Below are 25059 nucleotides of genomic sequence, written 5' to 3'. Positions count from 1 at the left end.
ATCCAGAATCCAACCACATCTCCTAAACCACAATCCTCACCTAGTCTGTGGCAGCCTCTACCCTGATTTTCCTTGCTCCTCCCTTACTCCTACAGTCCGTTTTCCACTTCACAGTTGAAGTCTTTTTCAGACCTTGGTAACACCACCTCCCTCCTCTGATCTAAGCCTCCCAGTAGCTCCAGAATAGATGACCAGCTTCTCAGGCAGTCTTGTCCTGATTCCAATATTCCTTTTCTTTGTTCATACCAGAAAAGGAGATCTATGGTTCCTTAACACTCTACCTCATTTTTAACTCTAAGCATTTGTACATCCTGGTATAAGATCCTGGATTAACCTTTCACACTAGTGTACACTGGTTGCCAGAAATGAGAACACCTCCATATAACCCCTAGCACTGACATATGACCCTGGGCTTGCGGTTTCTCTAAGGTCCCCACACTCAAGGGCTGGGAAAATGACACATAAGTGTCGAGGACATCACAATCCAGAAAACATCTAAGTAGGGGTTGGAAACAGTAAGGAACTAAGACACCCTCTACATACCTGTACTGGTTCCGTTAAGTGCTTCTACAGCCTGGGGACTCCATGAAAAGAGACAGGCATTAGACGAATGCAGCTGTGGTGGCAGAAAGGTTGATGGGCTCATGCCTCCCTGTGTTAAAGCAGGCAGGTAGCTAGATATGTGCAAAGAAAGGGAGACTACATGTCAAATGGCAGGAAACCATACATCTTGTGAACAACGTGGATCCTTGGACAGATCTAGAAAGGCAGGAACCTCCTGGCTGATAAGAAACCATACATTCTGGGTTGACAAGTGTCCCACAGGCAAAGAAAGGTGAGATAAGAAAGGAATCTCCACCATACTAATGTAACCTTTTGCTCATTATGACCTCATCTGACTTTCTGACCAAGACTAATTACGCGCACACACACACAAATCCCCCCACCCTCAGGAAGGTGGAGCTGCCATGAAGATCAGGAAAGGTGACCTCAAACCCCTCCTTGCCAATGAATATTCTGCCAGTTCAATTTTTACAACCTATAAAACCAGCCTGCCAAGGAAACTCAGGACAGCTACCACCTGGATCTGCCCTCTCTTCCCTTGACAGTGTACTGTCTATCCCTTAATATGTCATTGTTTTGCTTTCTTGATCTCTGTATCTCATTTCTGAATTCTTTTTTCAAGGAGACAGGAACCTGCCCTCTGACAACACTTGTACCCTTGCCTGGCCCTGGAGCCAGGTGACCTCGGGTTGGTCCGCTAATCTCTGTGCCTCAGCGTGACTTTGAACAAAGATCAAATCTCCCAGTGCCTCATCTCTCCCCTCAAATCTGTTTTTCCTTTGAACAGCCTTGGGAAACATTTAAATGCTAATGTAAATCCTGTCCCCTCTTTCTTCAAAACTCTCCATGCCTTCCTACGACCCTCAGCTTGACAGTCCAGGCGTGACTCTGCCTCACATTCTTCGTGTCCTGCAGAGGTAAGGTGAATTCCAGTTTCCAGATTCCTCCCTCCAGGCCTCCCCACCTGCGGGTCCCCCGCCTGGGGGCCTCTCCTGCGCCTTCACGCCGTCTGTCAGAAACACGGCCCCACCACCCGCCCGGGCCGCAGGCACGCGAGCAGGCGCCCCGCACTCGGGGCTCTAGTGTCCGGCGGGAGAGGGCGGTGCGGGCCCGGAGGACGCGCGTTCAGCTGAGGCGGGTCCCTCAGCACGGCCGCCATCGGGGTCTGAGGGCGGGAGCGGCGGGACAGGAGGGGGACGCGGGCGCGGGGGTCCGTATCCCTGGCCTGTCGCGGGGCCCACCGGGCGGCGTTGCGGAGCCTCAGAACCGCCTCTGTTCAGCAGGAACAATGGCTCCTCTCCCACCTTCTCGGTCCTGTCACCCTGGTGCTGACAGCACTCCGGAGCCATAACAAACCCAGAGCAGTTAAAATGGCCGCCTCATGGAGGAGGCCGGAAGTGCCGCCCCTACAAGGTGGGCCTCAAACGGAAATTGCCTATGTTTTGAGAAGTCATTGGTTACCCCTGCTGCCTGTTTTAAGCTGAACATTCTGGGTAATGTAGTTCTGACCTACGCACAAGCTCAAGGCATGGTCTCTTCCTACCAGACTTTCGGGAGAGAAGGCTGATCTCCTTAATGAGCGGTGCTGGAAAACTGGAGAACAGTGACTCCTATTTGAAGGGCAGAGGAGATCTTCTCCTTCATAAAAGGGCCATATTAAGACTCACAGGAGAACTCTCTGCAACCAATCACCCAAGTGTTTGCGTTACCAGAAGGAACCTGGACTATTGGCTCCACAAAGCCAATCTGCTGACACCAGGTTGTGGTGAAGAAAAATGCAGTATTTAATGCAGGGCTCCACACAAGGGAGCGGGAGACAAGCCTCAGGCCCATTCCCACATGTCTTTGAATTGGGGGTGTTTTTTAAAGGGGAAGAATAGGGGCCAGGATTAATCATTATCTGACATTTCTTCATTGTGCTTTTTGTCCGGTGACAAGGTGTTGTGGGTGGTACAAGAAGTTAACAAAGACAAAAAAAAGTTTAATAGACGTGCTGCCATAGATAACAGCAGGCCACACAGAGGAGAGGCACCTGTGTGCGCTCCGGATTGGAAGTGCAGGGTCTTTTATGTGGGGGAGGGGTTGGTGAACACGATGGTTTGGGGACTGTGTGACAAGCTCATGCACAAGTTTAGGGTCCGTGAAGGGTGGTGGGGTTTATGACTCTGATAAGGTGGAAATCTGGGCTGAAACGAGCCAGCCTGAGCTGTTGTGAGATTAGGCATTACCTGGGGCTATTAGTTTGTTAGGGCAGACAAGCCCAGTAAAGAATGTACTTTATCTTTCGAGGAATTGCAGGCAGACTTCTGAGAGCCAGGAATGGGGGTCATTGGACTTTGAAGGACATCAGTTGGCCCCACAGTTTGGGGTCAGGATGTCTCTGGTGTATAATTCTCTGGCCAGGTGGTCCATGGCTTGGGGAGGTCTGGTAACTTACCTTGCCCTAGAGAAACAACTGAGTTTCCACATTAATGGTCGTATCTAATAGCAATTTTAGTGCATTAACGATGATGTTATTGACAATAACAGTTTTGGTCATCTGATTCTGGTTGCTTAGTGTTCAGCAGTGTTCAGGACTGAGGTCAGAGGGAACAAGAAAGGGACTAAGTTTTGGATAGGGAGATTAATCATAAACCCAATAAAGGAACTCTGTTTTAGGGGGACCCGGTTTCATTTAGAGACGTATTTCAGACTAGTGATGCTCAGCATGTTCCCAGAGTCTAAAAATATCATTTGAGATGCTCTCAATGGTCATAAATCTAAAGGAACATATCATTCCATTGAGTAGTGGAGATACAAAATGACTCCACTGGAAACTGTAGTTGATAAACGTTATGGTTTTGTAGTTCAAACACATGCACTCTCAAGCTTTAGATTCATGTTTGTAAGTCCATGTATGTTTGGTCAGGGACAAGAGAAAAATCACACCAGATAGGGCCAGAACAAGGAAGATAGAGGAGGGATGTGCACCAGCCTGAAACAGGAGTGAAAGATGGAGCACCATCAGTAGTTGACACATAAAACACTTCTCCTCCTTTATAATTAATAATTGCATCCAATTTATTACAAAACACTTTATCCATATCCTGACATACATCCAGTTCCTTCAGGAATCTGAAATCAATTGCAAAAAGAGAACAAGGGAACAAATGTGCTACGTGTACCAAAGCATGCTCTCGGAGGTGGGTATAACTCAGTGGTGGAGCACATGCTTAGTATGCACGAGGCCCTGGGTTCAATCCCCAGTACCTCCATTAAAAAAAAAAAAAATGCTCTCAACACCTTGTTAAAGATAAAAACCACAGGGCCATAATGGCATCATTTGTATTAAAGATCATGATTCCAAAACTAGATTTAATACCTAACCTAATTGCAGTTTCAGTCTTCCTGAGAAATGTAATCATAATCAACCAGTTTGGAATTTTCTGGTCAGCACCAGTAAGGTAATCTGTGGGACCTCTCTATCTTCCCCCAGAGGAAGAAGGCACAATCATCATGAGAAAACCTGTGTAATTCCATTCCCCATCAAATAAGTCTCAGCCAGAAATAATCCTTTTCTTTTTGGCAACTTCCTTGCCCCACCCCACTTCTGCCTATAAAAAACTTCCATTTTGTGCAGCCCCTCAGAACACCCTTCTCGTTGCTAGATGGAATGCTGGCCAATTCAAGAATCACTTAATAAAGCCAACTAGATCTTCCAGTTTCCTTGGTTGAATTTTGTTTAATAATGAGAGTAGCTTAAATTGATGATTTCATCTTTTTGCTGGAAAGTAATGATCATCTTTCTTGTGATAGCTTGGATTGACCTCCATGTGGAATTGAAATTATGTCAGAAAAAACAACTGTAAAATGCAAATTACAGAAAGCTGTTAATAACAACCATGTAGTCATTTGAAGATTTTAGCAGAAATAGTTCTCGTGGGAGCCCATAATTGGGTTAACAAATTGTAACAGATCCCAGCCATTTGTCTCCTTGAAGAACAAATGTGCTTAGTAACTGCTTTGCAAGCAGGCACTTGTGCATCCACACTCAGATCTCCTTGCCATAAAAAGCAGAGACAATGCCTTGCTTACATAGTTGAGGTTTTAGATAGCACTGCCAAGCAACACCCAGGCCCTCAGCTATAAACGCTGGGCGTGCCTGCGTTACATAGTCTTTTATCCCCAAAACAAGGGACTGGCTGGTCTGGTGGTCTGCTTTAACATATCTATAAGAATGTATCTTGTTCCCCTCTCCCATGACTTCCCTAAAGATAAACAAAGGCTTTGTACTCATTATGATTTCTACAATCTTGATCCCATCCTGTCTTTCCCTAAATTCCTGCATTCCATCACACAACTGTTAGTGATTTTTCCTTTGATTATACACAATAAATGTGGGAGCATTTGAGAGGCTCATGGAGTTGGCTCCCAACTCCCTCTCGCTCTCTTGACTTTTTCCAGAGTCTTCAGTAATACATTCCATCTCGATGGGACTTCTTCTAGCCAGAACCCACAAGTTATGGTGAAACATTAGTGGATGGTAAAAAAAAGTTAAGATGTCAGAGACATTTTAGCAGTGATATCTGAGAAGACATAGATTAAGCTCAGTACACAGCTAGAATGGTCACTCTGAAGATTTTGTTATCAAAATGTGTTCTTTCTCCATTCTTGAAAATACTGAGCAATACCAGTTGGAAGGAGAGTTAAAGAGGACAGAGTCATCAGGATTGCAAAAATAAGTGGAATAGCTGAGGTTGTACAGTATTATCCTTTCAGAATTGCACCTGAATTTCTGTGTCATGTTGCGTGGGTCTGTGTGCAAATATTTTCCTATAAAATTTGTTGTCTTAGTAAAAATAAACTCATTTTCCATAGAGATCTATACTTTGCTTTTCTAACTTAATATATCTTGGACATCCTAAACCTGCTTCCTCATTTCACACTTGATGTCTCCTTATTGCCACACTTAGTAGACCTAAAATTGCCTGTTTTGCATTTCATTGTCTTCATGTTCCCTGGCCAGCTCGCTACAAGAGGGCAGGACTCAGGCCAGAACTACTGATCTCCCCTTAGTCCCTGTAAGGCCCCTCTTCTAGGCCCTGGGAAAGTCCTTTGAAGCATCTGGCATCATCTCAGGCCAGTTCCTCAGCATTCCTGGTCCAGTACCAGGTACCGCTGTATTAACTCGAGGGCATAAGGAAGCTATCCCAGGCCCCAGGATCCAGATCTATCTGGTCACGCAGGTTGGGGTTGGATTTGGCTTTCTCACCTGCCACAAAGTCCAGGAGGCAGCAACAAAAGCCCAGTCCCTTGGCTGTCCTAACCCTGGACCAGTCTGAGATTGTTCTGACACTTGAGCTGACACTGTTCAGTTGCCACAGAGGGGATCAACCTCTGGAGGAAGGAGTAGGGGCTCAGCCTCTGAGGCCAGTGATAAGGATGCTCCTCTGGAGGAGAAAGCTGGAATTCAGTGTCTATGTGGACCTGACCTCTGATGAGAGAATGAGGGTCTCTGACCGTGGGGTAGGGGTCCCAGAAAGCAGTCTAAAACCCCAGGTCATCCCTGCCTACGTAAGGCTCACTCTGAAAAAATGTAGCTGCAAGATTCCCTGTTGCCTCCACAGTCCTGGGCTCTGAGCTCTTCGCCTCCACCCTCTGTTCTCTGGTTTCCCCGTCTTTGTGCAGGTTTGGAAAGTGCCCTAGGAGGATGGTGGGATGATGTAACTTCACCTGTTGTGCTGTCCTTCCTTCAAGGCTACAGCCCTACACTGTCTGTTGTTCAAGGCCCGAGATGAGTGGCTTCATATATTTTGTCAATTTTGAGTGAATATTGTCCTTATTATTCCTAGGACACAAAAAATACTGCAGTTGAGATACATAAAACATAAAATAATCCATTGACTACAATAGATTCCTTAGGCCATTTGTGCTTTATTCTCTAAGGTCATCTAGAAAATGTCAATTTCCACAAAGGGGACAGGAAGACACCCATCAGAGAATGAGAGTGACTACAATACGGTTTGTCAGAATAGCCATCTCATGATTTCTAGATGACACATCAAAAACCTTTATTGATTCAGGATCATCAGAAACCTTTTTAGAGCATAGGGAGCACGATAGTAATAATAATTAAGAAACTTGCACACATAAAATGCTTTCATACATGGTAACATTTAGCTATCTTTTACATTCTTGCTGTTACCTTGCTATTTTTAAAAAAATATTTATTTCGTTTTTATTTTTAAGGATATTATCAATGGATATATAGGGAGGTTTGTTGTTTTGGGGGGTAATTAGGTTTTACTTATTTATCTATTTATTTATTTGATAGAGGTACTGGGGATTGAACCCAGGACACACTGCATGCTAAGCAGGGGGCTCTACCATTAGCCATACCCACCCCACTACCTTGCTATTTTAACGTATGTTCTTTTGTTCACATGTTTAAGTGATTGTTTCCTTCCACAAAATGGGACTGGAAGTTTTCACTCTTGCATCATCAGACATGTTACTAAAATTCTCACAAGGATTCCATTTGCAAATCATCCTCCCCAAAGATCAAAATATACCTACCCAACCATTGCTAAAAAGACATGAAATGTCCACACACCAAAAAAATTACAAGTAAAGCAGTCTTCTTGCACTTCTCTTCATGCGGAGTTAAGCTATTAGAATAGATGTTGTGACGGTCAATGTTTGGTCACTGATGAGAGGGAGAATCATCACGACAGTCATGCTCCTAGTGGAGGAAAAGCTGCCCCTTGAAATCAAGGCTTACCAGGCATTGTGCTCCTCCAGGCTTTTAAAAAGAATTTACAAGGAGATTAAAAAGACACATTAGAAAGGCTAAATTTTAAACAAAAAGGGTCTACTGCAGAGCACAGGGAATTATATTCAATACCTCGTAATGGCCTATAATGAAAACGAATATGAAAAGGAATATATATATATATAACCAAATCCCTTTGCTGTATACCAGAAATTAACACAACATTGCAAACTGACTATACTTCAATAAAATTAAAAATTAGTATTGAAAAAATTTAAAAGAAAGGCTAAATTTAAGAACAGTTGGGGAAGGATATAGCTCAAGTGGTAGAGCTTGTGCTTAGCATGCATGAGATCCTGTTTTCAATCCCCAGTACCTCTTCAAATAATTAATAATAATAATAATAATAATAATAATAATAATAATAATAATAATAAATAAACCTAATTACATCCCCCCAGAAAAAAAAAGAAAAATGATAATTTATTAAAAACCCAAAACACTGATTATACTAATTGTTAGTGAAGAACTTGAAAACTGAAATTCTCACCAACTACTGAATTGAAATGTAAAATTGTGTAAGTTTGGAACACAGTCTGACACATTTAACAGCACAAACATCCACCTGCCATCTGACCTAGGCAACTATCTATATGTTTAGATAGTAACTCAAATGAAACATATTTCCATGTAAAGACTTGATATAAATGTCTGTGATAGCTTTATCTGTAATAGTATAAAATTAGACACAACCTAAAAATTTCAACAAACAGATGAATGGATAAACATATTGTGTTTTCTCCATACAAAAGATATTCAACAATACAAAGAATGAACTGTTCATAAACATTACAATACATTTCAAATAATTATGCATAGAAGAGAAATCACACAAAAAGGAAGATCTGATTTATATAAAATTCTGGAAAAGGCAAATTAGTCTCTACTGGAAGGAAGTAAATAAATGGTTATCTGTCAAATGAAGACCATGGAAATGAAGGAGAGAGGAATTACCTAAAGGCAGAAGGTAATATTGAGGACAGATATGTTATCTTGTTCGTGATGATGATTTCCTGGTGTGTGTGAGAGAGGAATATAGATATATATTTACATATATTAACACATATATACATCCAATAGGACTTTAATTTTAATGGACACTCTACTCACACAGAGAAGAGACAGAGTAAGAGCAGCCTCCATGGTGAGTGAACATGCCCCAGAGCCGACGCAGAGAAATGATCTACACACATCCCTCCTGTGCTGGTGAAGGACCCTCTTCTCTCCCCGCCAGGAACAGACAGAGTGGTGGGGTTGGCCAGGTGCCATATTATGGGCATACTTAGAACAGAACAAAGTGCATATCAAGCGCAGAATAGGGGAAGACCCTCCCAGACAATTCCCTGTGCTCACCAGACTGAGAGGGCTCCTATTTCCATGTGAGGAAATTACATGTCCAGTAGAACTTTAAATGCGTCATTTATTCCATGCTGATTATGCCTCAATAACACTTTGTAGAATTGGTTCTACATAATTGTACACCTCACATTTCTCTAGGAAACACAGATTAGAAGACCCTGTATTGACTTAACCATCTCTCTCTTCATACGTTGGGAAGACTGGTCCTGACTCAGTGACAGGAAAAAAACTGGCAAAACTAAGGCCATCACTCTTTGAGCCACCAAGAACCAAGGCTGCAACACAAATGGCTCATGTCTGGACTAAAGAACCTGTTTTCTTACCCGTGGAGCAATGCCCTTTGAGTATGGCTATGAGCATCTACAAAATGTTCAGATTACTTGTACTGTCAGTCACCTGAGCCATAAGGGACACAGTGCAGACCTCTGGAAGCAACCTCAGAAGGGGGCCTCTTTTCTTTTGTAAGCTGCAGCCTCCCTGACTCCCTGTTGATTACACCTCATTTCTGCACCAACTCGAGATCCCACATGGTCCCTTATAGCCAGTGGCACCTGCCTATCAGATCCAGGACTTCAAGGCACATGGCTCCATGGGGAAGAAGAATCCTTCAAATGTGCTGGAGAAAGGGGGACATCAGCTAGAACAAGGGCCCTAAAAGGATGCTCCTTCCTGCCCTTGGTATTGCCCAACTGTCTGTTCATCAGCGTGACCTCTGAGCCCTCAGATGATCCTGGCACACGGACCACAAGGTTAAACCCAAACATCCCTTTGGTCTCTCCCAAGAGGTCTTAGGGAGCAAGATGAACTAGGTCCCAAGCTGGACTGAGCAGTTGTTCCCTGCCATTCTGCTGCACTGTCTGAGGCACAGAGTTAAGAGCCTCAAATATGTGTGCAGCATTTGCTAACTGCTTGGTTCTCTTCCACATGCTTTATAATTATTAATATACTACAATCCACAGGACACTGTGCGATGGATACTACTATCACTAGTGTAGAGATGGGCAAAATGAGGCCCAGAGGGGTTTAGTCAGGAGCCCCATGTCCCACTGCCCTGTGTCAGTGCCAGGAAGGTGTCACATACCAGCTCCTGAGTCCAGGGGCTCTATCCCTGGGCCATGGGAGGCCCATCTCCAACAGTCAGAACAATCAGCATGCAGGGGTTAGTAACGTGTCCCTAGGAATTGGTCAGTCACTTAAATTCATTATACGTTTCTGAATTAAGCCTATGGGCTCATTTGTAGAATCAACATCAGTAAAATTTTGTGTCTCCACTGAGGAGCATGTTATGTATCCTTCCAGATCCTCCAGAAAGAACGAGATGGCTCTTCCCTGAGGCTCTGCACTGAAGTGGGAGGGGGAAGTGGAGAGAGGAAGAAGAGGAAAAAGAGGAGAATGAAGATGGTAGTGACACTATTAGTGACAGCAGTGGGGATCGTAACCACAGACCTGCACAGTCAGAGAGTAACAAGACTCTGTTCTGAGCTCTATTCTTTTTTTTTTTAAGTGTGATATAAACAAGATTTTTATTAGTGAAGTAAAATAATAGTGAAAGATAGTACAGTCCTGAGAATTGGGAGCAGGCCAATCCAAGAGAGGAAAAATGGCCCTGCGCTCTTTTTTAAAAAGAGAGAGAGAGAGAGATAACTGACATGTAACATGTTAGTTACACGTATACAGCAGGATGATTCCCCATTTGTATATAGTACAAGATGATCCCTATGATAAGTTAACATTCATCACCAGTTACAAATTTTTGTGTGTGATAAGAAATTTTAAGATCTACTTTCCTAGCAATTTCCAAATACACAATATAATATTTTTTAATTAAGCTATAGCTGATATACAATATTACATAAATTTCAGGTGTATAACCTAATGACTCACAATTGTTAAAGGTTATATTCAAATTATAGTTATTATAAAGTATTGGCTATACTTCCTATGTTGTGCTATATATTCTTGAAGCTTATTTATTTTATACATAGTACTTAGTATCTCTTAATCTCCTATCCTCCCCTCCCCTCTTCCTTTTCCCCACTGGTAACCTCTAGTTTGTTCTCTGTATCTGTGAGTCTCTTTTTTATTATAGTCATTATTGTGTTGGGTTTTTTATTTTTTATTTTTGTGTGCGTGTGTGTGTTGGAGTTTTTAGATTCACATACAAGTGATATCATACAATATATGTCTTTCTCTCTCTGACTTATTTCACTGAACGTAATTCTTCCAAGTCCATCCACATTGTTGATGGCAAATTTTCACTCTTTTTAATGGCTGAGTAGTATTCCATTATATATACATACCACAACTTCTGGAAAACATTCATCTGTTGATGGGCATTTAGGTTGCTTCCATGTCTTGGCTGTTGTAAATCACGCAGCTGTGAACATTGGGGTGCATTTATGTTTTTGAATTAGTGTTTCAGGGTTTTTTTGGATGAATAATCAGGATGGGAATTGCTGTATCATATGGTAGTTCTATTTTCAGTTTTTTGAGGAACCTCGATACTATTTTCCATACTGGCTGCACCAATTTATATTCCCACCAACAGTGTACGAGTGTCCCTTTTCTCTACATCCTTGCCAACATTTGTTATTTGTGGTCTTTTTCACCCTCATATATTTTGAACCCTCATACAGTGCTGGTAAGAATATACAAAATACAACTATTTAAAGCACAAATTAGTATTTCTTCAAAAGCTAAATATTCACCTACCTCATGGCTCAGATGTCACACTCTAATTTTTTTACCAAAAGCTAAATGAAACAAATTTCCAAAAACAAACAAACAAACAAAAAAGCCACGTATTTCCATATTAAGAACTCTACACAAATGTTTGCACCAGTTTATTTTCAATAGTTAAAAACCTGGAAATACCCAAAATGTCCATAAACAAGTGAATGGATAAATACTGGTATATCTAAAGATAAGAATATTGCTCAACCAAAAAAAAAAAAAAAAAGGGTGGGATGAGCTACTCGTATAACATCATTGATGACTCTCAAAATAATCACAAAGCATAAAAGAAACCAGAAAAAAAGAAAACATTGTAAGATTCCATCATATAAATTATAGAAAATGAAAAGGTATCTGTTATAAGGGAAAAGAAATCAACAGTTACTTGGAGGGCTCTGATGGCCAGGGACAGAGATTATAAAGGACACCAGGGAAATACATGGTGACAGATATGGCCACTACCATGACTACTGATAATGTTTTCACACGGGTCAAAACTTATCAAATACTTCACTTTAAATATGTGCAGTTACAAGAAGTAAGTTATATCTAAATAAAACTTTAAAAACACTTCAAGATAGAAAAAAAATCTGTATAGCCCACTTTTGGGGGACATATACTTGGTAACCCTATATTGACCAATTTCTGGTCATGCCTTCTGGGGGTCAGTCTTGCTTCAGTGGCAGCAAGTACTGGCCAGTAATAAAGAACATCTCCACTTCAGTCAACAGGGATGCTGGCCAGGTCACAAGAGCCACATCCCTGGACTACTTTCCTGCCTGTGCAGGAATAGCCTTGAGGTGAACATTACAGAGAGGTCACAAGAATCCACAAAACCATACAATTATTTTCTGACTGTGATGTCAGCTCCACGAGGTAAACCTGCCTGGGAGTTCTGAGACTCGTGTAGACACCGATGCTGCAAATTAGTCATCATCACAGAGACATTTGTGGATGCCCTTTCAGAAGAGGCACCTTGCATTGAGTTTGCTGCTGTCTCCTCTACTCCCAATCCAGGTCATATACCTGCCTCGGTTTCCTCTGGCCCCACAGTCTTAAAATCAGTGACCATCACCCATGGAATTGTGGATGTCAGGGAATGTGCTCTTTGCAAGACCCTCAGATTTCCCCTTAAAAATGCCAACATCGCCTGTGATAGTTCATGAAAAAGGGGAAAAACTAATGCTGCTCTAGGAACTTGAGACTGCTACATTTCACCTCTCTTCACAGTGATACCTGAGTCTAAACTCATAGCATCCAGAGTTTAAATGAGGACAAAAAGCCTTGCCCTCTTTCCCAGGAGATCACTGGCACCAACTCAAATTTCGCCAAAACTGGCAAGCCATTTTTTGCCATCAGACTTTCCCTCCTAAGGCAAAGAGGGGTTAAGACCCCCATAAAAACTGTTCACCTTTCATGCCTGTAAAGCCCAAACCTCCTTATGAAACACCTCTCACAGTAAACTGAACACTCAAAACAAAAAAGGATTCAAACAGTAAAGCATTTGTACTATACAAACCAAAGCAACGTGTGGCACGCAATTTGGGCCAGTAACTTGTAAGCTGGAAAAGTTCATCATGTGAGAACGTATCCCTGAAAACAAGCTGTCCTTTTCAGCTGAATTCATGATGTTCTCTGGGCCAACACTGATTCAGCCTCTTGCACAAGGTAGTCAGAAAGACAGGAACACTAACCCCCACAAAAGCTAGACCAGCGGTGAGCTTTCCTGAGTGCACTGGGTGGGGGTGTGGCGGTGACTGATGCACACTGTGTGGACCTGCCAGGTGGCTGAGGTAAAATGGCTTTGGCCACAGTAAGTGGCAGTGACATAAATCTGACAAGAGCCACAGATAGGTTAGAAAGTGAAACACAGCCACACACAGTTTCCACGTATCTGAAACTGATGCCTGTGGACAACTGGAAGTGTGAGACTGAATTCGGATGGACAGCTCCTCAGTTTCTTCTAGCATTGTCACACTGAACAAGAAAATTACACATTCCCTTGAACATTTAAGGCCTTTCTACAGTGTAAACTCTACTCTACTGTGTATAATTATTATTGAGGTGAACTCTTTAGGGAAGAATTTCCCAAATTCCCAGCACTAAAGAGGCCGTCTCTTGTGAATTCTCTGATGAGAACAAGTGGTGGGGCTAGAGGTAAAGACTTTCCCACACTCACCACACACTTAAGGCCTTTTACCTGTGTGAACGCTGATGTTGAGAGTGCAGAGCTTTTGGGAAAAGATTTTCGACATTCACTACACTCATGTGGCCTCTATCCTGTGTGAACTCTGATGATAACGGAAACCAGACCTAGACGAAAAAGATTTCCCACATTCACTGCATTTATAAGGCTTTTCTCCAGTGTGAACTCTCCAGTGTTCAACGAGGTAAGAATTTCTTCTAAAGGATTTCCCACATTCAGTGCATTCATAAGGCCTTTTGCTTGTGTGAATTCTCTGATGTTCACAGAGGATGGAACTATAGCGAAAAGATTTCCCACATTCACTGCACTCATAAGGCCTTTCTCTTGTGTGAATTCTCCCATGTCGAATGAGTGCTGACCCATGGTTAAAAGATTTCCCACATTCCTTACACTCATAAGGTCTTGATGCTACATGAACTCTCTGATGATGACTGAGGTTGGAACTAGAGGAAAAAGACTTCCCACATTCACTACATTTATAAGGTCTTTCTCCTGTGTGAACTCTCTGGTGTATAAGAAGGTGACACCTTTGGATAAAGGATTTCCCACATTCATTGCACTCATAAGGCCTTTCTCCTATGTGAACTCTCTGATGATTACTGAGGTGGGAACTGGCAAAAAAAGATTTCCCACATTCACTGCACTGATAAGGTCTTTCTCCTGTGTGAACTCTCTGGTGTGTAAGAAGGTGACATCTTTGGATAAAGGATTTCCCACATTCACTACACTCAAAAGGCCTTTCTCCTGTGTGAACTCTCTGGTGTATAAGAAGATGACATCTTTGGATAAAGGATTTCCCACATTCACTGCACTTATAAGGCCTTTCTCCTATGTGAACTCTCTGATGGTAACTGAGGTTGGAACTAGAGGAAAAAGATTTCCCACATTCATTGCACTTATAAGGTCTTTCTCCTGTATGAACTCTGTGATGATGACTGAGATGGGAACCAGAGCAAAAACATTTCCCACATACAGTGCACTCATAAGGCCTATCTCCAGCATGAGTCTTCTGATGATAACACAGGGCAGAGTTGGAGGTAAAAGATTTTCCACACTCACTGCACTCATAAGGCCTTTCTCCTGAGTGAACACTCTGGTGGTAACGGAGGTTGGAAACAGAGGTAAAAGATTTCCCACATTCACAACACTGATAAGGCCTCAATCCATTGTGAACTCTCCAATGGTAACAGAGGCCAGAGCGAGAGGTAAAAGATTTCCCACATTCACTACATGCATAAGGCCTTGATCCACTATGAACTTTCCAGTGTTGAGTGAGGTAAGACTGAAGACTAAAGGATTTCCCACATTCACTGCACTCAAAAGGCCTTTTTCCTGTGTGAACTTTCTGGTGCAGAATGAATACTGAGCTACTGATAAAAGATTTCCCACATTCACTGCACTGAAAAGGCCTTTTCCCATTATGTACTCTCTGATGTAGGATAAGCACTGAGCTATTGGTAAAAGATTTCCCACAGTCACTGCATTCATAATGCCTTTTTCCTGTGTGAACTCTCCAGTGTACAATGAGGTAAAATTTCTGTCTAAAAGATTTCCCACACTGAGTACATTCATAACGGCTTTCTCCATTGTGAAGTATCCACTGTCGAATTAGAACGGATCTACGGCTAAAGGATTGTGCACATTCACTGCACAAGTAACAATTTTCTCCAATGTGACTTCTCCAGGGATAAATGAGAACAAACTTTTGGTTAAAGGATTTCCCACATTTGCTGCACGTGTACTGCCTTGCTCCAGTATGATTTCTTTGATGCAGACTGAGGCTTGAGGTCTGCCTCAAAGATCTGCCACTTTTGCCATACATATGAAGCCTTTCTCTAGTGTGAGCTCTCTGGTGCAAAACAAATGAGGATTTGGACCTAAACGCTTTCCCACATTCACTGCACACAAAACACTGTCTTCCAGTGTGGATACCCTGGTCCTGAACAAGTATGTGTTTGGGGCTGAAAGACTTCTTGTACTCTCCCCCATTATGATGAGTTTTTCTGCTTTGTAAAGTTGCCTCACATAGGGCAATCTTGTTTGGCTTCTCCCTGGTGTGAGTGACCTGCTGCTGGAGATGTTCCAAGGTGGCCAGGAAGTCCTTCTCAACTTCCTCACAGGTAAAGGGCTTCCCTGACCCATGGAATTTGCAGCTCTTTACAAACAAGGCTGTGTCTACACCACTTCTGAAAGATTTCTCTTCTTCCATATTCTGGTGTTTTGGGACGTTTGCACTGAAATAAAATTGTTTCAACCACACCCAATACCCGAACACTTTCTGGCTGTGTTGAGTTTCTTCATACTCAGCCAAGTGAAAAATACCTCTCAAGACCAGACTACACTTCTCACAGGGGTGGCTCTTCTGGGAAGACTGGTTTGCCTTGGGAGTCTTGGCTGGTGACATGTCTATAGAAACGCTTGATTGAAAGGGTGACTCTGTGTTCTCTGTCGCACAGCAGCAACCTGAACACAAATAAATGATGGTGAAATACACATTGACATTATAGAGAGGGTGTAACTTCCTCAAAAATGTGATATGTCCCATCTAGGAATGAGTCTATGGGATGCTTTTTTAGAGAAGAGAGTTGTAATTCCATCTGGGAAGTGGCTACTGGCATTACTGGGTCTCTAAGGCAAAAGAACAGTGGAGATGTTATTAAAGGAAGGAGACAAGATACAGTGCAACACAAAGAAGAGAGGCATATCCTGAAACTTATTGGTCTGCCAAAGAATTCCTGCAGAACCTATTCTGTTGGTGACATGAGGCTGTAATGAAGCATATGGCCAAACCCAGGACAAACCGATTTCAATAGAGTAGATGCTGTTTAAGGCCAATTTAAGGATGTGTGGACACCTCATAGCACATGTGGACCAATGCCACAGTGCGAGAGAAGGAGCCATAGAGAAATGGGTGAGATATGAAGTCCAGAAAGGTGGGGCTTATCCCTGGGCTGTAAGTCAGTCAATAATCACAAGGTAGTAAAACTGACTAGTCAGCAAAGTATCAGCAATGGGGGAAAGAAAAGCAAAAATGGGTCGTGGTGCTGGCAATGACAGCAAAATACTGGTTAAATGACAAACATTCACGGTATGATCTGAGCACAGTCCTGATGTCACACTCTCCCCAGCTTCACCAGGGCCAGGTACCTGTGAGTTCACCTTGTAGCCTTAGCTACTGAGAATCCGTACAATCTTTGGTGCCCCTGGACTGAGCTGCATTGCGATGACATGGCTGGACCTCCCCACAGCCCAAACCACCACATCCCACCTAGTCAGTGAACTTGCAACCAACCCAAGGAGAGTCTTTCCCCACCAAAACCAGTGCATAAAGTCTGGAAGAGGTGACTGATTCATCAAATGTGAAAAGATCAATAAGCAGCTATAAGACACATGAAAAATCAAGGATATATGACATCTCAAAAAGAGCCTAAGTTTCCAGCAAGTGAACTCAAAGAAATGCAGATCTGCAAACTACCAAAGAATTCAAAATAACTGCTTTTAGGAAGCTCAGCCAGCTCCAAGAGAACACAGATAGATAATGCAATGAAACCAAGAAAATAATGCAGAACAAAACAGTTCTGAGATAGGAAAAAAAAAAAAACAATTAAATTCTGGACCTGAAGAACACAATGAATGAAATAAAAAATGCAATAGAGAACACCAATAGCCAACTTGATCAAGGAGGGGAAAAATCTGACCTTGAATCAGATGAGAAAAATGACTGAAGAAAGCCTATGTCAATTATGGGATGTCATCAAGGGAAATAATATTCACAATGTGGGAAGACCACAAGGAGAACTGAGGGAGAAAGGAGCAGAAAGCTTACTTAAATAAATAATGGCTGAAAAAACAAATCAAGATAGAGATGTGGACATCCAGGTACATGACACCCATAGGTCCCCATACAGATTCAATCCAAAAGAACTTCACTGAGACACATTGTAATAAAACTTTGAAAAGTCAAAGACAAAAAGACTTTTGCAAGCAGCAAGAGAAAAGAAACTCATCACAGACAAGAGAAACCCCATAAGGCCATAAGCAGATTTCTCAGCAAAACCCAGGCAGGTCAGCAGAGAGTGGGACATTAAAATCAAAATGCTAAAGGGAAAAAACTGCCAACTAAAGAATATTTTATCCAGCAAAGCTGTCCTTCAGAAATGATGGTGAGATAAAGACTTTCCTACATAAATAAAAGCTGAGGGAGTTCATCACTACTTGACCTGCCTTAGTAGAAATGCTAAATGGAGTTCTTCAAGCCAAAATAAAAAGATACTAATTAGTAACAGGAAAACATAAAAATATGAAGCACATTGGTAAAGGTAGTATGTAGTCAAATTCAGAATATGCTTACACTGTAATATGGTGGTTTACTTGTTTTAATTCTAGTAAAAAAAAGTATTAAAAATAACTACAACTACAATTATTTGGTAATGGTCATAACATATAAAATATGTAAGTTAATTATAAAAATATAAATTGTCACATCAAAAACATAAAATGCAAGGGAATGAGTTACTAAAAGGGGACTTTTTGTATACAAATGATATTGCTATCAGCTTAAAATAAATTGTTATGTTTTATGCAAACCTCATGGTAATTACAAAGCAAAAACCTACAGTAGATACACAAAAGATAAAGGAACCAAACCATACCACTACAGAAAACCATAAAATCACAAGGGAATGTGGCAAGAGAGGAAAAAAGGAACAAAGGAACTACAAAACAGATGTAAAAAAATTAACAAGATGGCAATTGTAATATCCTTACAAAATTTTCCAATCAAAAGTCACACAGTGGCTGAAAATAAAGAAAACAAGACCCTACAATATGTTGCCTGCAAGAGATTCACTTCAGCTTTAAGGACTCAAACAGGCTGAAAGTAAAGGAATTGAAAAAAAAAAAATTCCATACAAATGGAAATTAAAACACTAGCTTACACTTATAAATAGCCTATACTTACACCAGACAAAAGACTAACTCAAAACCTGTCATAAGAGACAAGGAAAGTCATTATATAAAGATAAAGGAGTTGACTTATTAAGAGGACATAACAATTGTAAGTATATATGCATCTCACACCAGAGTACCTAAATACACAGAGCAAATATTAAGAGACTGGAAGGCTTAAGACAACAGTGCAATAATAATAGACTTCAAATCTGTTTTTAAAGAGTGAGTACACTGTCCACTCGGGAAATCAATAAGGAAACACTGAAAGACACTTTAGACTGCCTGGACCTAACATATACAGAATATTTCATCCAACTACAGCAGAACTGCATTCTTCTCAAGTGGACTCAGAACACTCTCTAGGACAGATTATATGTTAGATCACAAAACAAACTTTAACAAGTTTAAGAAAACTGAAATTATATTGAGATTATTATCCAACCACAAGAGTTTGAAACTAGAAATCAAAACCAAAATAAACACAGGAAATTTCATGAATATATGGACATTATACAACACAATCCTGAACAATGAGTGTGTTAAACAAAAAAATCAAAAGGAAAAATAAAATTATTTTGAGACAAACAAAAATGGGAAACAAAACATGTCAAAACCTGTGGGATGCAGCAAAAGCTTTTCTAAGAGTAAAGCTGATAGCAATAAATGCCTACATTAAAGAAAAAGAAAAATCTCAAACAATCTAGCTTTACCTCACAAGGAACTAGAAAAACAAACAACTAAGCCCAAATTTAGAAGGAAGGAAATAACAAAGATCAGAGCAGAAATAAACAAAATACAAACTAGAAAAACAATAGAAAGATCAACAAAGCTGAGAGCTGGTTTTTTAAAAGAACCAAAATTGACAACCCTTTAGTAGATTAAATTTGAAGGAGAAAAGACTCAAATAAATGAAATCAGAAATGAAGGAGACATCACAACTGATGCTGAAGAAATCCAAAGATCATAAGAAACTACAAGCAATTAAATGCCAACAAATTGGATAAACCAGAAGAAATGGATATATTTTTGAAACTGAAAACTTGCCAATACTGAATCATGAAGAAACAGAAAATCTGAATAGACTAATAACAAGTAAGGAAACTGAATCATTCATCAAAAAACTCCCAAAAAGATAACAAACAAGGATATATTGTACAGCATAGAGAAATATAGCCATTGTTTTGCAATAACTCTAAATTAGTATAATCTATAAAAATTTTGAATCACTATGTTGTACACCTGAAATTAATACTGTAAATCAACTATATTTCAATGTTTTAAATGAATGAATGAATTAATTAATAATAAATCTCCCAACAAAGAAAAGCCAGAACTAAATAGATTCACTGATGAATTCTACCAAAGGCTTTAAGAAGAATTAATGTCAATCCTTCCTCAACTATCCCAAAATACTGAAGAAGAAACATTTCCAAACTCAGTATCTGAGGCCAGCATTATCCTGACATCAAAGCAAGATAGGGAAACTACAAGGAATGAGAATTACAGGCCAACATCCTTGATGAACATAGAAGGAAAAATCCCCAAAATATTCAACAGCACATTCAAGAATCTTACACTGTGATCAAGAGTGATTTATCTCTGGGATGCAAGGATAGTTCCTCATATGCAAATCAATAAACATAATACACCACATTCACAGAACAAAGGATAAAAATCATATAATCATCTCAGTAAATGCAGAAAAAGTATTTAACAAAATTGAGCATACTTTTATGTTAAAAATCCAGAACAAGTTAAGTGTATAGAATGGAATGCATCTCAATGTAATAAATCCAAATACAATAAGCCCATGCCAACACCATACTCAAAGGTTAAAATCTAAAAGCTTTTCCTCAGAGGGGAGGGTATAGCTCAGTGGTAGAGCTCATACTTAGCATGGACTAGGTCCTAGGTTCAATCCCCAGTACCGCTGCTTTAAATTAATGAATGACTGAATAAATAAATCTAATTACCCCCCCTAAAAATAAATAAATAATAAAAAAATAAAAGCTTTTCCTCTAAAATCAGGAACAAGACAAAAGTGCCCAGTATCCACATTTCTATTCAACATAGTTCTGGAAGGCCTAGCCAGAACACTTAATCAAAAACAGATAGATAGACAGACAGACAGACAGACAGATAAATAAATAAATTAAATGTATTAAAATCACAAAAGAAGTAATACTGTCTGTTTGCAGAAGACATGATCTTATATATAGAAACCCTAAAGATTCCCCCTCCAAAAGTGTTGGAAAATTCAGTAAAGTTGTAGGATACAAAATCAACATGCAAAAATCAGTTGCATTTTCTATAAATTAAGAATGAAATATCTGAATAAGAAATTAGGAAAACAATCATTTATGGTATCATCAAAAAAGTAATACACATGAATAAATTTAACCAAGGAAATGAAAGATCTGGACTCTGAAAACAGTACACTGAGGAAAGAAACTGACACAAATAAATGAAAAGATATTCAATGTTCTTATACTGGAGGAATTAATAATATTATCCAATGCAACACACAGATTTAATGCAATTCCTATCAAAATTCTAATGGAATTTTTCATGGAAATAGAAAATGAATCCTAGAGTACACATGGAACTACAAATGACCTCGAATAGCCAAAGCAATCTTGAGCAAAAAGATCAAAGCTGAAGGTAACACACTTTCTGATTTCAAACTACATTACAAAGCTACAGTAATCAATATGGTGTGGTAGTCATAAAAATAGACACACAGAGGAATGGAGCAGAATAAAGAACACAGGAAAAAAAAAAACAACCCATGCATACATGGTCAACTAATCTTTGACAAGGGTGCCAAAAACACACCACAGGGAAAGAAGTCTCTTCGATAAATGTTACTGTGAAAAGTGGATATCCACATGCAAAACAATGAAACTGGACCCCTAGTTCCACCTCTAACAATATTTAACACAATGTGGATTAAAGAGATAAATATAAGACATGAAAATGTAAAACTCTTTGGAAAAAGAAAACAGAATATGCTACTTGGCAGTGGTCTTGACAATGATTTTTCTGGATATGACACTAAAAGTACAGAGAAAAAATAAACAAGTGGACCTACCTCAAGCTAAAAAGCTCTGCACAGCAAAAGAAATAATCAACAAAATGAAAACACAATGTACAGAATGGGAAAAAATATTTGCAAGCCCATGTACCTAATAAGGGGATAATCTTTTTAAAACATAAGATACTCACGTAACTCAGCTGGAAAAGAAAAATCCAATTAAAATATGAGCAGATGATCTGATTAGACATTTCTCCAAAAAGAATACACAAATGGCTAGCAGGTATATGAAAAATTGCTCTTCCTCACTAATCATCAGGGAAATGTAAATACAAACCACAATGAGATATTACATCATATCTGTTAGGATGGCTATCATCAAAAAGACAAGAGCTAAGTGTACTCACACATGCACACTTGGAGTATTATTCAGCCTTAAAAACTAAGGAAATCCTGCCACATGCAACAATATGGGTGAACCCAGAGGGCATTTTGCTAAAAACTGTATGATATCACTTATATATGGAACTTAAACAAAAAATGTTAAACTGATGGAAATAGAGAGTAGAATGCCAGGGGATGGAGGGTGGGAAAAATGAGGAGTTGTTAGTCAAAGTGCAAACCTTCAGTTACAAGATAGTGCAGTCCATTTAACTCCATTAAACTCACTGCAAGACTACAGATCTCAAATTCTTCTCTATGAGGGTTCAGTACAGCAGATTTGAGAGATTTGAGTAGGGTAGAGAAGAGAGCACTGCAAACCACCTAGCCCTACCTGCCACAGCAACTACCTAGAAAGCTGGGGAAACAAGTAGTGCCCCAGGTCCACATGTGAAGACAGAGTCTTACCCAGTGAAGACATAAGTGCAAAGTTTTCCAGCATCACACTGAGATACAAGTGCCTCTGAACGTCATCAAGGAGCCTCCATTCCTCCCAGGAGAAGTGCACGGCAACATCTTCAAAGGTCATACTGTCCTGTCAACATGGGGACAGATGAAACAATGAACTGTCTCTCTCTGAGGACCCAGTCCATCGCCTCACACATCTATCCCACTACCATCTTCTTCCCAAGATCCCCACCTCAGAGGAGATACCAGGCCCTGGTGCCACTGATCCCCAAGCTCCCCTCAGGGTTCAGTTAATCACTGTGTTCAGCCCTGAGCAATAACAGGCAGGACACGGAGATGCCATGCAAGCTCTGGGCCTGGCCACGGAGCCCCATCCCTCTTGCCAAGCAACTCCCCTGCTGTCTCCCAGACGGTAACTCCAAGTCACAGCCAAACCTAGGCTGATGCTTCACTCTTAACTCCCTAACAGCAGGGACCAGGGGCCCTGAGCACATCACTCTGGAGACTCTAATACCGTCATTCCCCAAGGTTACGCCCCTACAGTTCTGCTACCTTCCTGCTCTACAATTTAGGCATTTCCCTGGACTCACTCATCTACTTGGCACAGAGCATCCAGAGAGCACCTGACACTTACACGGGATCCAGCACCATTCAGCCCTCTGATGGATCCCAGTCCCAGGGAAAGCCCCTCATGCTCCTGTGAATGCCTCTCCACCTGTTTCTGATCCTTGCTTCAATATTAGCCACACCCATGACATTCCTGCACTTCTGTAAAGCACTATCTGTACCCTCAACAGTCACAACCCTCCTGTCTCTATTTAACCTTCCTTAAAACTCCAGCCCTTACAGTCTGCCTGCCAATCTTCCCTCCCAATGTATCACGGGAAGATTCTCAAGACACAATACCCAGAAACCCTACCGGTGGTGTCATCACCAGTGAAGCACTGGGCACCCCCTCCCGCCTTGTGTAGGATCCCTAAGAGCTTTTCCAACCTTCAGAACCTGTGGGACGACGAAGGTCACCGAGGCTGGGCTCCATGTGTACAGGACTCTCCCATATCTCCATCCAATCCTGGAACCTGGTGACCTCAGATTAACTTACTAACCACCGTGTTTCAGTCCTTGGAGGTGCCTCTAACCAGATTTCAGACCTTGGACAAGGACTCTAGTTCTCTGGGCCTGTCTCAAACATTCATATTCCAGTCTGTTTCCTCTCCCAGAAGAATTCTAATAACTTTCAAACACTAACTCAGAATGTCTCCCTCTTCTGTCCACCACCCTTCATAGCCTCCAGACCCCTCAGAACGAACGAATAACCTCTCTGCCGGTCCAGGTGCCACTCTGCCTCACTCTGTTCGATGCAGGTATCAGACGGACCCCATGTTTCCCGAATCGCCCCGCCTCACTCCGACCTCCAGCCTTTATATGTATCCTCCTCTCTGCCTGGGGGCCCGTCCCCGCGCCGTCACATCGTCTGTCAAAACACGGCCCCACCCGCGGCCGCCTCCCCCGCCTGGACCCCGGGGCCCGGGCCGCAGGCAGGCGAGCAGGCGCCCCGCACTCGAGGCTCTAGTGTCCGGCGGGAGAGGGCGGTGCGGGCCCGAAGGACGGACGTTTACCTGAGGCGGGTCCCTCAGCGCGGCCGCCGCCATCGGGGTCTGAGAGCCGGAGCGCCGGGAGAGGAGGGGGACGCGGGCACGGCGGCCCCTGTCCCCAGTATGGCGCAGGGCACCCCAGGAGGCGTCGCCTTTGTGCACCGGGGAGAGACAAGACGTCCTCCCGCGCCTCCGCAATCCAGTCACCTGGGTCCTGATCCAACGCCCCGGACCCAGAACTGACCCAAAGCCGTCAAAATGGCCGCCACGAGGAGGAGGCCGGAAGTCCCTCCCCGACTTCAAGAGTTCGCCCGGAAATGCCTTCATTCCAATCTTCCTTGGCTCAACTCCGCGCAGGCTCTTCCGGGCAATGTAGTTCCCAGGCTCTAGAGGTCCCCGGAGAGGGTGTTCCCCTTCCTGACCAACCAGAATTTTTACCACGCGACACCTGGAAGGATGCTGGAAATCGGTCATCCTACCTCGAGGGCGGGAGGGGCTTTGTTCAGTGTTAGCTGCATCAAGGAAAAAACTTAAGACTTCTTCAGCTCCCAGAAAATAAAAATATTATTTGAGATGCCCTCAAATCTACAGTTCCAAATGGCTGTGTTATAGCGTCATTCGAACATAAAATGAGTCAGCACATAGTTGGACACATCATATAATTGTTCTTCAACTACATGTATCTGACGCCAGAGTACCCTTTTAAAGTTCTATTATGACTCGCTGTTAGCAAGAGAAAATAGTCCATACAGGGCTATGAGTGGGAAAAAAGACGGATATTATGAATTAAGTGAACAAGCAGGAGTTCTGCTTCTGATTCCACCCAACACTTTTCTCTTGCCTGTAGAGTCAGTGATTGTGTCCTACTCATTGAGGAATACTTTCATCCATCTCAAATGGAGAGCAACTTAACCAATGTTATTTCGGAATGAGTCAGTAGCTGCAACTTTGACATTCA

At 41.7% G+C, this 25059-nt stretch overlaps 1 protein-coding gene across 1 annotated transcript; it reads right to left on the bottom strand.

The window, feature by feature from the left end:
* Window positions 1-6457: 6457 nt before the first annotated feature.
* LOC105074431 (uncharacterized) lies at window positions 6458-24590 on the bottom strand. The gene is made up of 3 exons (XM_074370914.1): window positions 24126-24590; window positions 22507-22633; window positions 6458-16136 (listed from the first exon to the last, which is right to left on the bottom strand). The coding sequence occupies exons 1-3, from the start codon at window positions 24573-24575 to the stop codon at window positions 13732-13734; spliced, it is 2982 nt and encodes a 993-aa protein (XP_074227015.1). The 5' UTR covers window positions 24576-24590; the 3' UTR covers window positions 6458-13731.
* Window positions 24591-25059: the final 469 nt, after the last annotated feature.

This window comes from Camelus bactrianus, chromosome 9 (assembly GCF_048773025.1).
Source record: "Camelus bactrianus isolate YW-2024 breed Bactrian camel chromosome 9, ASM4877302v1, whole genome shotgun sequence".
Taxonomy (NCBI): domain Eukaryota; kingdom Metazoa; phylum Chordata; class Mammalia; order Artiodactyla; family Camelidae; genus Camelus; species Camelus bactrianus.
Note: the sequence above shows the minus strand (reverse complement) of the source record. Positions and strands in the feature narration are given on the sequence as shown.